The sequence below is a fragment of the Chlorocebus sabaeus genome, chromosome 25 (genome assembly GCF_047675955.1).
Source record: "Chlorocebus sabaeus isolate Y175 chromosome 25, mChlSab1.0.hap1, whole genome shotgun sequence".
NCBI classification, from domain to species: Eukaryota; Metazoa; Chordata; class Mammalia; order Primates; family Cercopithecidae; genus Chlorocebus; species Chlorocebus sabaeus.
This window is the reverse complement of record NC_132928.1, coordinates 86,308,931-86,326,560: the sequence shown is the minus strand read 5'-3', so window position 1 is coordinate 86,326,560 and position 17,630 is coordinate 86,308,931. Positions and strand designations below refer to the sequence as shown.

Here is a 17,630-nt window from a genome sequence, read left to right as displayed (position 1 = left end):
TAACAAAATTCCATCTGGGAAAGTGTAGATGGAAACAAATACTAAAATGATACATGATTCATTGAATGCCAGGTAATGAGAACAAATTAAAATACCAGCATGAGGAGTATGTTACTTGATCCTTATTGCAAATAATGGTAAGTTTCAGCAGAAGATCCTCACCAATATGCCCTGGTCCCTAAAAATTAAATGTGTCCATAAGACAGTCAGGTACAGTGTATCTTCCTGAAGAACCAGGTTACACGAGAGTGTCAGAGCATATTTCAAACTCTTTCAGCTGTGTGATGTTAGATGGTTATTTTCTCTAATCCCTGTTTTCTACTCCATAAATTTTGATATTTACAATATCTATATTATAAGGTGTTATAAAGACTAAACAAAATTAGATTTTAAAGTATTTAGAACATTACATGGGATATGGTTCGTACAATACAAACATTTGAAATTAAATACTTTTGGAGGGAGTACAGTCTATTCCTAGTTTAAGAAAAAAAATCTTCATTGTCTTTAGAAAGACCCTTTTAAGAGCAACCTTGTGGCTAGAAAGTAGCATCTTTTTAATTTTCTATTTTTACATTCATTTTGTTTCATTCTTGTGCCCTTTCTCCATGGATTAAGGAATTGGCTTCCTTTATTTCTCTCCTGATACCCTCTGAACAAATTGTTCACACTGTCTTATTAATTTTCTAATACTTTTGATCTATGTAGTAATCACCGGTCCTGTGACTATAACGATATTCTAATTATAACTCTAGTGTTCACCACATCCAAATTCCTAATCAGTTCTAAATTCTCTAAAATGCTTTTCACACTTACAGTGCTATTAAAAAACTCAACCCATATTGTGTAAACTAACACATGCTACTTAATTTTTTCAGATATTTTCACTTTTCCCACTTTTCTTAAAACAATTACTAATTATATTTTCTAAAACATTCTATCATTCATCCTAGTGCAAACCTTTCAATATACATCCCACAGAAAACTCTGACACATTTTTAAATACCCATAATTTTTAATGTTTCTTAATTAACACTTATTGCCCAGTGAAAATTACCACATTGCTTGACTCAATTGCAGTCCTTCTAATAAACAAAATGTATTTTTTATTTCAAGTTCATCCATGTTGTTATACTTGTGTGAAATTATCTCTCTCCGCATGTTTGAAACATAAATACTAAAAGTTTATGGAAAATCAACATTTAACGTATCAGCTCCTAACAATGCTGCTTTTTCCATTTTGTACAAAACAATATTTCAATCCAATGTGCTGCATCCTTGAAAGATAATAAGAACCTTAAACATCAATTCTTTCAAGTTGTATCTAAATTACGTAATTAATTAGTCCACAAATTAGATTAGTAATTGAAGGAAGCTGTGCACCTTGAGGAACTCCATAGAACATGTACCTTCTGACCTGTATTTGTCTTCTTATTTACCTTTTTGCCTAGCCAGGGACTTGTTCTTCTGTTTAACCACAACCCTACACCCATAGCTTGAATCACAGAGGGAACTAAAATGTCCTGGTCCCCATTATTAATCAATGACAGGACCTGACTCTAATTAGGTTTAATTTTACATCTTTTTTTTTTCTCACAAATGTTTTCCATGCCTCCTGTATTAACAACAAACTGTGGCATATTTTAAATCTATACCTTGTCACATTCTGTCCACTTATGTAAAATCATCTGCTCACTTTACCCCATATTAGGCCCCACCTGAAGAACAGCAGCGTGGGATAGTAGAACCGATCAAGACGAGCTGTTCTCTTATTAATTGAGAAACATTTTTCAGTTGTTAGTTCCTAGCAAAGAAATACAATATCTACAGTATAGCAGATAGAGAGATGCAGCCTATATATTCCTCTAATATTTTCATAGTTCAAATATTTTCAAGGTTAGTTTGCATAGAATATATTTATATTGTGTTACATTGTATTACCTCACTTTTTGCCAAAGCCAGTCTTACCAGTTATCCTTTTCTTTACTTTCCTATCAGAGGAGACTAAAGCAAATAGTATTTCTTGGTTGTCAAGGCACTTATTTCTGAGCACTCAGCTGTCTCCTTCACTTCAGTCTCACATAAGCAACGTCTTAGTGAAAGCCAGTTAAGTGATATTAGGAAGAACACATTTATTTAGAGCTATATTAGCATGAAGGGTTAGTGTAGACATTGGAGTTGCACGCTTAAATCATAATGTGTAATACAACATTGTTTATAAATTTTGTGAAAATTTAATCACAAGTTTATATCCAATTCTTGTGAAATCTCTTGTCATATGGAATTAATAACCTTTGTCTCAAATATCTTTAAAACATAACATTTTGAATCTAAGATTCAACTTTAAACAGTTTGGGTTTTTAATAATTATAACTATAGGCTGAAGGGGTTTTACAAAGATACTCTGAGGAAAGGGGAATTTGAGATAGTAAAGTGAGAAGAAGAGAGAAAAGAAGAAATGTTGACTAAGTAAAGACAGAGTATCAAAGGCAATTCACATTGAAAGAAGAAATGTTGGTGCTGCAGGGAAACTGAGCGGAATGGCGAGGAAAGGAGAGGAAAATGAGGCAAGAAGCAGTCCTTCAATGTTGGTGACTAAACTCAGTGTCTGCCCTAGATGTGCTGCATCGTGCCAATAGACAAATCACTCTCCCACTTTCAAACGTAGATGCAAAAACCAGGTACTACATTCTAGACAAAAATGGCATGCAAAAACTCTCCTTGCTGAAATTTAGAAATTATTCATCACATACACCCCGCTGCCTACAGACAGAAACTTCAAACCATATCTCACAAAAAGGATTGCTGGTGTCTTTTAAAAAGGTTCATAAGTACTTCTGAAAAAAAAATCTTTGCATCTGTACCCCTGGAGATTACGGATAAAATTAATCTTATATTCTTCAGTATATCACAATACATTATTTTTAAATGTTTCCAAAGCACCCTTTGATGCTACTAATAGCACTCTCCTTAAAGGCATTCAATGTCTCCATTTTGTTACAGAACATACTACTTTCCTTATTGATCTTGTTTGTGAGGAATTTCAGAAAATTGTTCAAGCCTCTATTTCAAGTCATCTGTTCTCTTTTTCTAGTACAAACCCTTTGCATTTCTACTTAGAGATCTCTATGATACAAAAATGTGAGCTTAGGTCTTTCTCAGGTTTGTCTTGCTTGAAATTATCTTTCTTCTCCATAATCCTTTACCTCTGTAAATCATATGTCTTCTTCCAGTTACAGCACACATGCATTTTTCTCCATGCTTGTTTCATCATTTTATAGACAGCAAGCTCTGACTTACTCAACTCACAGAACACATGTGGCCACTGTCTGTTTTACACAAACTGCAAATGTCAAAAACCTTCAAATTAGATAAACCTGGGCTTACCTTTCTGCTGTAAAACCAACAATCTTGCTACCAGGCAAGTCAAATAATATCTCTGAGATTTAAAAAAAATTCCCATCAATCACAGAATTGCTATAAAGAATAATGAGTTATTTCTTTAAAATTTTTTCCTTAAAATAACTGTATTGCAGTAGGCATTCATCAGATGACTGTTACCACCGTTGTATACATCTTGTCACACATTTTTTGGTAATCTTCCAATAAGCTTCACTGTTACTCAACAGAAAATATTTTTGAAAATATACTGTTTTTCTTACTAGATTGTTGGTAGGCTATATGCTTATGTCTTATGTACTCTTAAACAAGTGAGGTTTACACAGCGATGGAGTCCATACATCCTCCATAATTAATTGAAAGTATGAACAAATAGACAAGATCCACTGGAGAATCTTACAATGATTCTTAACTTATGATGTTTTCTATTGCTGTAAATAATACCTTACATTGACTTAGCAGGTTCACAGGTATTATTTCATTTAATATTTTTCAAAAACTGTGACAAATATAGAAACATACTGCTTTAATTTCACAGAGACTATAAAGAGATGTGTTGCAGATTAACATGAAGCATTTACTTCCCTATTTGGAGGACTTTAAAACAGAGTAATTTTTGATATAGAACCTTTGCACAAAATGCAATTTCATTAACTGTGGTTGAACTCCAGAATGCCTTAGATATTTTGGACTATACTCCATCCCTAAACCTTACCTTCCGATGTCTTCAACACAATATGTTGCTTCAAAATGGCTGAAAATGTTTAAATTTCTAGAGATAACCCTTGCAACACAATTATGCTGAGTCCTCTGTGATTTAATTTTTCAATTCCTCCAGGATATTTGGTACCTTGACTTTAATTACAGTACTTTAAGTTATCATTCACTTTTTCTTGTAAAGCCTCATGTAATTTAGTTTCCAACTTGAAAATACGATTTACTGATGCTTAAAAAAGAAAGTTCTGTCACTTTTTTGATGAATAATATGAACTTCCAAGCAAGATGGCAGCATAGGAGGTCACCCACTTGTATCCCACCACGACCACATAAACTTTGCACGCATCTGCAAATCCAGGTCTCTTTTGTGAGGAGGTGGTTTTGAGAGTGAAGACCCACACCTCGGTGGCAGACACACCAATTAGGTTCCCAGGTACAAATCTGGAAATTGCCCCATTCCCCCAAAGGACTTGGTTATAGCCCTGTTCAGCCTTGTGTCTATTACCAAAACCATCTGCCAAGGGGTCCAGGAGGAATCATGCCCAGCAGTGCCTCAGCAGACAGACTCATCTGCGTGCCTGCGTCAGTCTCGGCAGTGGGCCTTAAAGTTTTCCTGTAACTTGCCTCCAGCTACTCTTGGCTTTAGTCCCAGCTTTGTACTGTTCACAAGAGGACTAAAAGGGAGACTCACTCCTCTGTGCAACCAGGACAGGCTTGTTGGCCTCTGTCCCAGAGCAGACTCTGAACAGACACCGTCTTAACTCCAGCCCCACCCTGCTGCAGCCCAGGGAGTTTGCCCACCTGTGTAGCAAATTACTGGGAGACTCACCCATCCAAGCCCCTGAAACAGGCTTGCTGGTCTCTGACCCCAAGAAGATCCTGACAAAGGCCCTGTCATGACTCCAGCCACTGTTTGCCATAGTCAGGGAACTCTCCCACTTATGCAGAAAACTGCAGAGAAATGTACGATTCTCATCCGCTGGAACAGGCTTGCCAGCCTTCATCCCACAGCAGATTCTAAAGGGGCCTAATCTCAGATCCAGCTCCTCTCGCTGCAGTTGGGAAGCTATCCCAAAGGCATGAGCATTTGTTTGGAGACTCACTCATCTGAACTACTGGGGAGGATTTCTGGCTTTTCAAAAACAGCAGTTCTAGAAAGGGCCCTGAATATCAGAGTTAGCCTCTTTCAGCTGCAGTCTACATGCAATCCTGCCTACATAGGGAACTTCTTGGATTCTTGCCTGCTGGTGCAGCCATGTCGAGCTTGCCAACATAGAACCCATAGCAGATTCTGAATTAGTCCGGAAGCTTGGTTTTAGCACCTCCCAGCTATGGTCTGGGAGCATTTACATACAGCCAGAGTCCTGGAGGGAGAGGCAACAATCAGAGTCCCTGTGGCAGGCTTGCCAACCTCTGTTTCCCACCAGGTTCTCAAATACAATTGACTTTGCTTCTAGTGCCTCATGTTTGCAGACTGAGACCACCTCTGCCTGCCTGGGGACTCAGAGGGAGGCACATCCAGTAGTGCCTCTGAAGGATAATGCCCAAATTTTGTTCACATTGTGGACCTTGAAGTGGCCATATGAGTTGACTCCAGGTCTTCTCAACTGCACCTGAGATCAGAGCTACTCACCCAAGAACCCACTGGGAGACACCTATCCTCAACCCAAGAGACAGGATGGAAGATCTCCGTTGTTTCTGTGTACCTAAAACATCTCTGTGTCTCAGCTCCAGCATGTCTCAGCATATACTGAAGCAGTGCAACCAGCTCAGGGGCCCATCCGGTGATTCAGTGGGACTCTTCCCAGAGATCTAGGGAAAGTCACCTTTATCAGCATACCTAATAAAATCCAGCCATCTGTGAACCCTGAAGCAGACCACCAGCCCCACAGACCAAGGTCCTGGAGAGTTCAGTACGTTCAGCATCCAGATACAACATATGCTCAGTCTAGTTCATGGGAATAACCCCACCAACTGTGGCCTCCACTGCGGAACTAGTATCAACCACAATACCCAGATCCAGTCCCACTCAGCTGCAATCTCAGAAACAATTTCAACAGTCAGGAGACCTAGTTGGAAAAGACTTAACTTGTTGCCAGCCTGTAACACTAAAACAGGAGTGTGCTTCTTCATGTGCTCAGGGGCCAATACAAGGCTACATGTTAACAAAGAATGAGGCAAACATGATACCACCAAAGGAAGCTCATGAACTCAAATAATAAATCCCAAGGAAATGGCATTATATAAATTGCTTGGAAAAGAATTCTAGATGATAATCTTAACAAAGCTCACTAAGATACAAGAAAATAAAACTCTGAATGATACACTTCTTATTGCTGGTGAAACTAACACAGACACTCCTTGGCTAAGTCATAAGTTAGTTACTTGTTGTAATCGTACCAAGGGTATATTTGCAATTCATTGCACACATCAGAGAAACCAGCAATATTGCCCAAGAATAAAAGAAAATACAGATAAACAACTATATAAAATTAGAAAACCAATGCAAGAAGCAAATGAGATTCTAAAACGAGAGAGAACATTTTTAAAAAATAACTAAAAGAATTACTGGAGCTGAAGAACACAACTACAGAACTGAAAATTTCAATAAAGTTCCCACATGAAACACAATCATGCAGACAAAAGTATTAGTGAATTCAAAAACCGGGTCATCTAGAGAAACAAAAAATTTTCAAGAGTTAACAAAAATAAGGAACATATGGGACACCATTAAATGTACAAATATACAAATTATGGGAGTATCTGAAAGAGAGGAGAGAGACAGAGACAAAAAGTTTATGAAAAAAATACTATTTGAATACTTTCTGAAGTTAGGAAAGAATATGGACATAAAGATTCAGAAAATTCAAAAGATGAAAGCAAGATGAATTTAAAAAAGAATACTAAGAGGCACATTATAATCAAATTGTTAAATCAAAGACAAAGTGAGACTCTCAAAAGCAGCTAGAGAGAAGAAACTTGTCACATATAAAGAATCTCTCATAAGGCTATAAGTGAACTTCTAAACAAAAATGTTGCAATCAGAGGAAGTGGAGAGACATATTCAAAATATACAAGCAAAAGAAATTGCAAACCAAACATGCTGTACCCTGCAAATCTGTTCTGCAAGTGGCAGATAAAAACAAACAAATGCTAAGGGAGTTCATCACAAGGAATAAATAAATTTGACCAAAAGGTCACTACAATAGCAACTATAAAACCCTGATGAAAGAAACCGAAGATACAACTAAATGAAAAGATATCTCATGTTCATGGATTGGAAGAATTCATATTATTAAAATGTTCATACTACTTAAAGCAATCTACAGATTCAATAAAATCCTTATCAAAATTCTAATGCATTCTTTATAAAAATAGAAACAAATCTAAATTTCATGTGAAACCACAAAGAACTTGACTAGCCAAAGCAATCTTGAGGGAAAAAAACAAAGCTAAAGGCATTACACTACTTGGCTTTAAAATATACTGTAAAGATATAAATAACGAAAACAGTATACTACTAACACAAAAACAGACTGATAAACGATTGGAACAAAATAGAGAGCCCAGAAATATATCTAAATATTTATTACCAACTGATTTTCAACAAAGATGCCCACAGCATACATTGGGGAAAGGACAGTCTCTCCAATAAATGCTTTTGTGTAAAGCTGGATATCCACATGCAGAAGAATGAAATTACAGGTTTTTTCTTTTGTCATACACAAAAATTAACTCTAAGTGGCTTAATGACTTAAATGGAAAACTTAAATTAATGAAACTACTTGAAGAAAATATAAGGGAAATGTTTGATGATGTTGATATGGGGATTTTTTTATAAAACCTCAAAGCACAGGCAAGAAAAACAAAGACTGAGAGATAGGATTACATTACACTGCAAAAGGAACAATCAACACAGTGAAGAGACAGCTTATAGAATGGGAGAAAATATTTGCCAAATATACATATGATAAGGAGTTAATATCCAAAATACGTAAGAAACAATAGCCATAAATAAATAAATAAATAAATAAATAAATAAATAAATAAATGAAAATAAAGGAAGAAACCCAATTAAAAATGGTCAAAAGGCTTAAATAGACATTTTTCAAAAGAAAGCAAACAAGTGTCCAACAGGTAAAAACAAGTGGTCTGCATCTAATGATCAGGAAAATACAAATCAAAAACAGAAGAGATATCACTTCAGAGTTAGAATGACTATTAAAACACACACCGGGGCCTATCATGGGGAGGGGGTAGGGGGGAGGGATTGCATTGGGAGTTATACCTGATGTAAATGACGAGTTGATGGGTGCAGCACACCAACATGGCACAAGTATACATATGTAACAAACCTGCACATTATGCACATGTACCCTACAACTTAAAGTATAATAATAATAAATAAATTAAAAAAAAAAAGACAAAAGATAACCAGTGTGGGTAAGAATGTGGAGACAGGAAAACCTTATTCACTGTTGTTGGAGATGTAAATTAGTACAGCCATTATGGAAAACAGTATGGCGGTTTCTCAAAAAATTAAAAATAGAACTACTATATGATCCAGCAATGCTACTACTGGATATATATCTAAGGAAAATGAAATTGGGATGTTGAAGACATACTTGCGCTCCCATGTTTTTTGAAGCATCTTAAAATTACTCAAAATATGAAATCAACCTACATATCCATCAATGGATAAAGAGATAAATGAAACGTGATATATATACACAATGGATTTCCATTCACTCATAAACCGGAATGAAATTTTGCCATTTACAACAACATAGATGAACCTGGAAGACATTGTATTACGTAAACTAAATCAGAAATAGAATTTCAGATACCATATGCTCTCACTCATATGTGGAATCTAAAAAAGTTGATCTCATGGAAGTCAAGAGCAAAATAGTGATTACCAGAGGCTGCAATGAGAGAAACACAGAGACATGTTTGTCAGTAAATGCATAGTTACAGCTAGATAGGAGGAGTAAATTACAGAAGATACATTGTACAACAAGTAACTATAGTAAATGATATTATATTGTACAGTCATAAACTGCATAAGGATATTTTGGTCAAGATCAGACTGTATATATGATGGTGATCCCATAGGATTATAATGCGGCATATGTAGCACTTGACATTGGCATTGCAGATCAAGTAAGAGAAATAATTGATAGTAATGATGCCAGGACATTTAATGTGTGTGTGTGTGTACATATTTAGGTTTGTGAAAGTACACTTTAGGATTCCTGGACAATGATAAACTGGCCTACCAATGTATTTCTTAGTATCCCTGTCATAAGTGATGCATGATTGTATTCTTTGAAAACGTAAAGAAAGTGGATATGTTATGTGTCCTCACCACAAAAATAATACATATACTTCAAAACTGACCACACAGAAATATGAATAACTATCACAGAATATTATGGACACCTCTATGCACATAAACGAGAAAATCTAGAAGAAATGGATAAATTTCTAAGTACTTACACCCTCCCAAGACAGAACCAGGAAGAAACTGAGTCCCTGAAGAGACTAGGAATGAATTCTGAAATTTAGGCATTATCCAAAAAATAAAAATAAAAAAAAAATGCCCAGGACCAGAGAGATTCACAGCTGAATTCTACAAGCGGTATAAAGAACAGCTGGTACCATTCATACTGAAATTATCCCAAAAAATTAGAGATAAGGGGCTCCTCCTTAACTCACTCTATGAAGCCAGCATTATCTTGATTTAAAAAACCTGGGGGAGGTATAACTAAAAACTTTAGGCCAGTGTCTTTGATGATCATCAATGTAAATATCCTCAACAAAATACTGGCAAACTGAATCCAACAGCACATCAAAAAGCTTATCCACCATGATCAGGTATGCTTTATCCCTGAGATGCAAGGCTGGCTCAAAAATGAGAAGATAATTAAAGATAATATATAATAATATATTCAGGTGTCTAATAAGGGTATCTGACATACACAATGGTTGTAGGTGTTACGTGAGTTTACAAACCTTTTTTTTTTTTTTTTTTTTTTTTTTTTTTTTACCACAGTACCAGTTGCACAGAAAGCACTTGGTATTTTTTACCTCATCATGTGAGAGAGAGGCAGGAGAAGTTTCAGAACGTTTACACTAATCTGCAAGGAAGGAGTCATCACTATCTTTGTAGGATTTTCAAGAAAAGGAAGCTAATTCTGCTTCACAACCTAGGAGAGGAGATAGAAGGTAATATAAACTTTTATAATTAAAGACAAGGGAATGGATTCCCCAAGGGCTAAAAATTTAAGCTTTTGTCTCTTCATTGATTTGTCAATAACAATAAAGATACCCATTGTATGTGAGGTGCTTTTCTTCTGATGATGGAAATATAAAAACATGTAAGATATTTATATATTTTTGCCTTCCCAGGAACCTACAGTCTCATTGGAAATACACGCTATTCAGATCAGTACTAAGAGGTAAGCTAACCAAGCCCAAGCAAGACTGGTTGGAAGCTAGTGACAAAATTTCTGCTGAACATGGTGATGATTGATTTCATTTCTCACGTCATTTGTGTGCTAAGAATTTTATAAACATTGTTCTACTTTATTCGTGCAATATTACTTTGAGAAATGTGGTACAACTTAAGGCAGAAGGAAGTGGTTACCTGTCTCAGCTTATCAATGTGAAAGACTGGATAAAATTCAATATTTTCATATTGTGGTATTGTAGATTTGAGAAAGAAATTGACAGTGAATGGGAGTCAGAGGATGGAAGTAGCAGATGAGAACAGGACATGACTTGAATGTTTTGGCCACATTCTCTTTTCTTTTAATAATTGTAGCTCATAGAGGATGAGAATCCCTAAACCAAAAATCGAATATGCAAACTACTCCAAAACCTGAATCTTTTTCAGTGCTGACATGAGATTGTGACACTCTTGCTTTCTGATGGTTTGGTGTACACAAATTTTCTCCCATACACAAAATTATTCTAAAATATGGCATAAAATTACCCTCAGACTATGTGTATAAGGTATACTTTGAACATAAATGAATTTTGTCTCTACACTTGGAGTCCATTCCAAGGATATCTCTTTATCTACATGCAGATATTCCAAAGTCTGAAAAAGTCTGAAATCTGCAACACATCTGGTCCCAAGCATTTTGGATACGAAATCCTCAACCTGTATTAATGAAGGCTTTACATTTGTCATGTGCTCCTCTAAGACATTTACACATATGTTTACATATTTTATTAAAGTTCAAGTATACAAAAATGTTTATTTATAAAATATGTTAGATATACATTTTGTAAAATGCCTTAAAATATTACCAGTGCTTTTGAAAAACACTTCAACTCTCTCTCATCTTTTAACCTTTCAAGTCTATTTTGTAGGCAATCATTATTCCAGGACTGTTGCACTTAATGAATGATTTTTATATGTATGTTTAAATTACTATAATAGGATTCATGAAGTCATTCCCCATGATCTACTTTGTTCATTCAACATTCTATTTGCGAGACTCATCAATGCTACTTCCTGTAGTTATGGTTATAAATTCCATTGCCAGTGCACATGCAGGTTGCATTTTCATATTACAAATAAAATCACTATGCCCATTTTTGCTAATATGAGAGATTTTTTTGTTTTGTTTTGTATCCTGATCATTCCGATTACAAAAGGGTAAAGTCATTTTAGCAACCTCAGTGGATTACACACGCTGTCTGACATTATTTCACGTAATGCTTTACTTCTTTCTTTGTGATCAAGTTTCGGCCTCTCGATGTCTCTTTTTCATCATTTCACTCAGCGCCTTCTCAATTTCTCACCCAGATTTTCATGGTTTCTGTGTTGCTCTGGCCCGTGCACAGTATCACACTGTCGTAAAATCTGACCATGATTTTCATGAACTTTGTGTTACAATACATTGCTCTGGGCATGTGCACAGTATCACAGTGTAATGAAATCTGATGACTCCTCTTGTGGACATGATCATGTTAACACGTAAAAAATACATTTAAAAAAACTGAATGTATGCACCATCTTTTTACAAAATGATGGAGTTTATTACAACAGAAACAATGCAGATTAGATAAAATAAATAAAATTAAAAGCATAAAGTTTCAATTAAGGGAAAAATAGTTGGTAGGCAATGTCTAATGCAGAGTTCAAAGTGTTGTACCTCATTACATGGCAACCTTTGAAATATCAATAGGTATTCTAAAAAAAAATAAAAAACAAGATGTCATAATTTCAGATCCATTCTGAAAAAGCTGCTTTAAATATTCCTTCTAGTAAAGTGCTCAAACTCAAAATGTTCTGCTTTTCTTGGCAGTGAATAGTCCTGAATAACTTGGAGTTGCTAATATATTTCACCACAGATCCATTTTTATAGGAACATATACTAATATCTCTTGGAATCCCAATGTTATATTCACTGCATTTTTGGATTGTTTATATCCTGGATAACTTACACTTAGCTTCAGGATTGGGTCTCATATTCCTAGTGCCTAAAGGTAAGCACAATTTCTCATCTGTATCTTACTAACTTAGAAAGAATGTCAAATTTCTCACTAGAAACATTATTTTTCTTTATAGAATCGTATTGAATGAATGTTCATATGGATCTTAATATAGAAGGCATAGGGCAATCTAGTGCTCTGTATTTTCAATTTTATCACTTATGAACTGTTATGTGTTTGTGATATATCTTGCCACATTCTCTGTGACAGGACAAAATCAATGAAGGTAATGTTAGCACGTGGGTATGAAGGGAATTTTGAGGCAATGAAGGGAGGTGCAAAAATACAACACAAATAAGAGTGCATTTATATAAATTCAGCCTAAACTAATGTAACTGAGAAAATTCAGAGGGATATGTAGATTTACATTTGTTAATCAATTTTGTTTTAATGCTGCATCATTCAATTGAATGTAAAACATACAGTAGAAATGTCTAAATGATCAAGTAGAATTAATCAACATTTCATTTCAACTTAGTGACTTGGAAGTAGTGTTTCCCAAATGTAAAGAACACTTTGCCAAGTTAAAAAGAAGCATAGGGAGAAGCTAACTTGATGACATAGCTTCCTTCTTGGAGTAATATTTCAGGCTGAATTAAAGACAAATTATGGTGGAGATTTGAGATAATATAGTTTTATTTGCATAAATTGTGTATTACAACAGTTGACAAGATCAAGATAACTGGGAAAGCTATGGTATGATGGTCAAAACAGGTGGTTCCATAAAGTAAGTTGAGATGAGTTATTTTCTTGAAGTGAATTCAGCTCATAAGCACTGGAAATTATTGAGGCAATACAAAGTCTTTTCCACTGATTGACCTTAAAAGCCCACCTCCTCCTGAGGACAACACAAGGGAACCCAGTGGTAGGAAACCTGCAACACTAAAGATCCCAGAGATGCCCATTTCTCATTCTCAAGACATTGAGTGAACCTAGATCTGAGATACCAACAATCAGGTTTATCCAAGTTCTTGATAACCATTTGTTTTAAAACCAGAAAGGGAGGAGGTTGAGACCTGTTTCTCTCTTCACGCTCATTGACAAAAATGATTTGTTTTTCTTTTAGAGATTGACATTCTAATCTCCCGAGAGTCCCATAAGGAGGTTCCTTCTGTGTCTTCCCAGCACTGAAGAGGCATTTCTTGGTAGGTTAGTATTCCCAGGTCACAGTTGTTCTTGAATTAAAATGTGAAACTAAGTTTCAGTAATTTTTTCATTCTTACCCACAATATTATTCAAAATTTATGTAAATAAATATAACTCAAAAAGATATACTTTACTACCTCCCTATTTTAAAAATTGTATTTCAACCCATGAGGACAAATTCCAGATTCCATCTCCTCTGCAAATTTCTTCTAACTCTCTTGCTGCTCCTGGTTTATTAAGCTTTCATTGTTGTGTTATTTTTAGTCTCATTAAAATGTGATGCATGAATTTTTAAAAAGTACATTTCTGTCTAATCAGTCTACTCACCAGGCTTATCTTTCTGTTCATGGCATCATTTTTTATTGCCGGGAATAATCATTCTTCACATACTGACTTTGCTCATGCGTTTATAATTATCTCATACAATTCAATCTAAATGCCACAACATACAAGAAACATAACTTTGAGTTAGAAAATCCTCTGGTTTCCCAAAATCTTCTACACATTTCTATTTTCTCTGCGTATTTTCTATTTATTGCATTTCATTTTGTGGAATTCACTTATGTGCAACCCTTTCTTGTGGTCTGGTCTCTTTCTCACTTCAGTCTTTGCCAGAAGCTGTTAGATGTGTGGGGTTTCCCTTGACTGCTTTATTCAAAGTTGAACACAATATTAACAGCCTTCTTTGACTTACTTTTCTCCAAAACATTTATCCTCTTATGAAATCCCAAAGTGTTTTATAGTAAGCATCTAATCACACTCACTATGACCTGAATGGACAGGGGCTTTGTTTGTTCTGATTACTGGGTAGCCCCAGTGAGGAACACATAGCCAGGCTTCGTAAGTGTTCTTGAAAGGGTGAATCTCATGCTTTTCTGAATTTCTGTTTTTATATGTGCTTATTCTCTAGAGAGATATTGTGTGTGTTAGTTTCCTAGGAATGCCAATACAGAGTATCTCAAACTGTTTATCTTGAAACAACATAATTTTACCTCACAGTTCTGGAGGCTAGAAATCTGAAATCAAGATGGATGTCAGCAGGGATAGTTATTTCTGAGGGCTCTAAGAGGACGAATGTGTCCCATTCCTCTCTCCTAAGCTCTTGTGATAACAGTTTTTGGCATTTCTTGGTTTGTAGATGCATCACTCCAATCCCTACTTTTCCTATCACCTCGTATTCCCCAGTGTGTCAGTATTCACATGGCCACCCTCTAATCAGAACATAAGTCATATTGGATTAGAGAGGTGTGCTCTACTCCAATATGACCACACCTTAACTAATTATACCCTTTATGTATTTCTAAACAAGCACACGTGCTGAGTATTTTTGGGGAAGAAATATAATTTAATTTGTAAATCTGAGCTATAGAAAAAAGGGCATAGGTCTTTGATTTGTACAATTGAAAGTCTTTTCAGTTTATCCACTTACTGTATAAAAAACTTACTATAAAGTATAGATCAAATACTCTAAACTATAAAGTAATAGGTAAATATACAGATTTTCTTAACACTGGTAGTAAAAATGCCTACCATCATGTGAGCAAAGACACAAATTTATTCTCCATTTCTAGTATTGTGTTGGTCACATGTAGAATGCAGCTGAATTTCTCTATCAATTTATCTGTAAAAGACTTCTCATGTTATAGGAACAATCTGTTAGCTTTGGAGATATATTCTTTTGGAAAAATTCGATTACATATTAGATATCATTTTTCTAATTTTTAATGGAGAAAAAGGATGCTCAGAAGAAAAACTTAGGACAACCTCCATAATTTTATAAGTGAGACAGTGCTGAAAGAACATATTTCTTTATGATTCTATAATTCTTAATCTTTGAGTTTCCTACTTCTGGTCATGCTGTATTGATCAACAAACTACAGAATTTACCACAATCACATGATTTATAAGGCACTGAGTAAAGTTTTACCAAATTAATGACCTGGTTTTGTGGTGCTAGGTAAAAAGCATATTCATCATGGCATGGGAGAATCAGACCTTCAACTCCGGCTTCATCCTCCTGGGAATCTTCAATCACAGCCCCACCCACACCTTCCTCTTCTTTCTGGTCCTGGCCATCTTTTCAGTGGCCTTCATGGGAAACTCTGCCATGGTTCTCCTCATCTACTTGGACACTCAGTTACACACCCCCATGTACTTCCTCCTCAGCCAACTGTCCCTCATGGACTTCATGCTCATCTGCACCACTGTACCCAAGATGGCCTTCAACTACTTGTCTGGCAGCAAATTCATATCTATGGCTGGCTGTGCCACACAAATTTTCTTCTATGTATCACTGCTTGGCTCTGAATGCTTTCTGTTGGCTGTTATGGCTTATGACCGCTATATTGCCATTTGCCACCCTCTGAGATACACCAATTTCATGAGACCCCAAATTTGTGGACTTATGGCTGCCTTCTCCTGGATCCTGGGCTCTACCGATGGAATTATCAATGTTGTAGCTACATTTTCCTTCTCCTATTGTGGGTCTCGGGAAATAGCCCACTTCTTCTGTGAGTTCCCTTCCCTACTAATTCTCTCATGCAGTGACACATCAATATTTGAAAAGGTTCTTTTCATCTGCTGTATAGTAATGATTGTTTTCCCTGTTGCAATCATCATTGCTTCTTATGCTCAAGTTATTCTGGCTGTCATTCACATGGGATCTGGAGAGGGTCGTCACAAAGCTTTTACTACCTGTTCCTCTCACCTCATGGTGGTGGGAATGTACTATGGAGCAGGTTTGTTCATGTACATACGGCCCACGTCTGATCGCTCCCCTGTGCAGGACAAGATGGTGTCTGTATTCTACACCATCCTCATTCCCATGCTGAATCCCCTCATCTATAGCCTCCGCAACAAGGAAGTGAACAGAGCATTCAAGAAGATGTTAGGAAAGGGAAAGTCTGGAGAGAGAGTTACCTCATAAACTTTATGTTTTGATGTCTGCTAAATTATTCTTTTTAATATCCTCCTTTTTCTATTAAGTCCTAAAAGTATCATTGATTGTGTGCATTGCTCAACATATTTATGGGCACCTATATTATTTATTTCGATAAACTATTTTAGATATCTTTACATTCAATTCAGTTGTGACTACAATGTAAATCATTTTAAATAAAGACATTAAATTTTTTTATTACCTTTTTGGGAAACAAGTAGTGTTTGGTTGAATTAATAACTTCTTTAGTAGTGATTTCTGAGATATTTGTGCAGCCATCAACCAAGTAGTGTTCACTGTACCCAAGATATAGTCTTTTTCCTTCTCCAGTCCCCAACATTTCCTCCAAGTCCCCAAAGTCCAGTGTATCATTCTTAATGCCTGGATGTCTCATAACTTAGCTGGCACATATGAGTGAGAACATATGATGTTTGATTTTCCATTCCTGAGTGACTTCACTTTGTATAATAGTCTCCAATTCCAACCAGGTTGCTGCAAATGCTATTAATTCATTCCTTTTTATGGCTGAGCAGTATTCCATGGTGTGTGTGTGTGTGTGTGTGTGTGTATTTATATTTTTATACACACACACATATACATACCAACTTTTATTTATCCATTCATTGAGTGATGGGCATTTAGGCTGCTTCCATATTGCTGCAATTGCAAATTGTGTTGCTATAAACATACAACATGTAAGTATCTTTTTCGTATAATGACTTCTTTTCTTCTCAGTACATACTGAGTGGTTTTGCTGGATCAAATGGCAAATCCACTTTTAGTTGTTTAAGGAACCTTCACACTGCTTTTCCTAGTGTTGTAATAGTTCACAATCCGATCAACAGTGTAAAAAGGTTTCCTTTTCACCACATCCTTGCCAACATCTATTATTGTTTGATTTTTTGATTATGGCCATTCTTGC

At 35.8% G+C, this 17,630-nt stretch overlaps 1 protein-coding gene across 1 annotated transcript; it reads left to right on the top strand.

Annotated features, from left to right (window-relative positions):
- The first annotated feature begins 15,677 nt into the window (after positions 1-15,677).
- Positions 15,678-16,696, top strand: LOC103230968 (olfactory receptor 2M3-like). The gene has a single exon (XM_007990109.3). The coding sequence runs from the start codon at positions 15,746-15,748 to the stop codon at positions 16,694-16,696; it is 951 nt and encodes a 316-aa protein (XP_007988300.1). The 5' UTR covers positions 15,678-15,745.
- The last annotated feature ends 934 nt before the right edge of the window (positions 16,697-17,630 follow it).

Coding starts and splice junctions, on each gene's coding strand:
- LOC103230968 (XM_007990109.3), top strand. CDS start 15,746: ATGGCATGGGAGAATCAGACCTTCAACTCCGGCTTCATCCTCCTGGGA.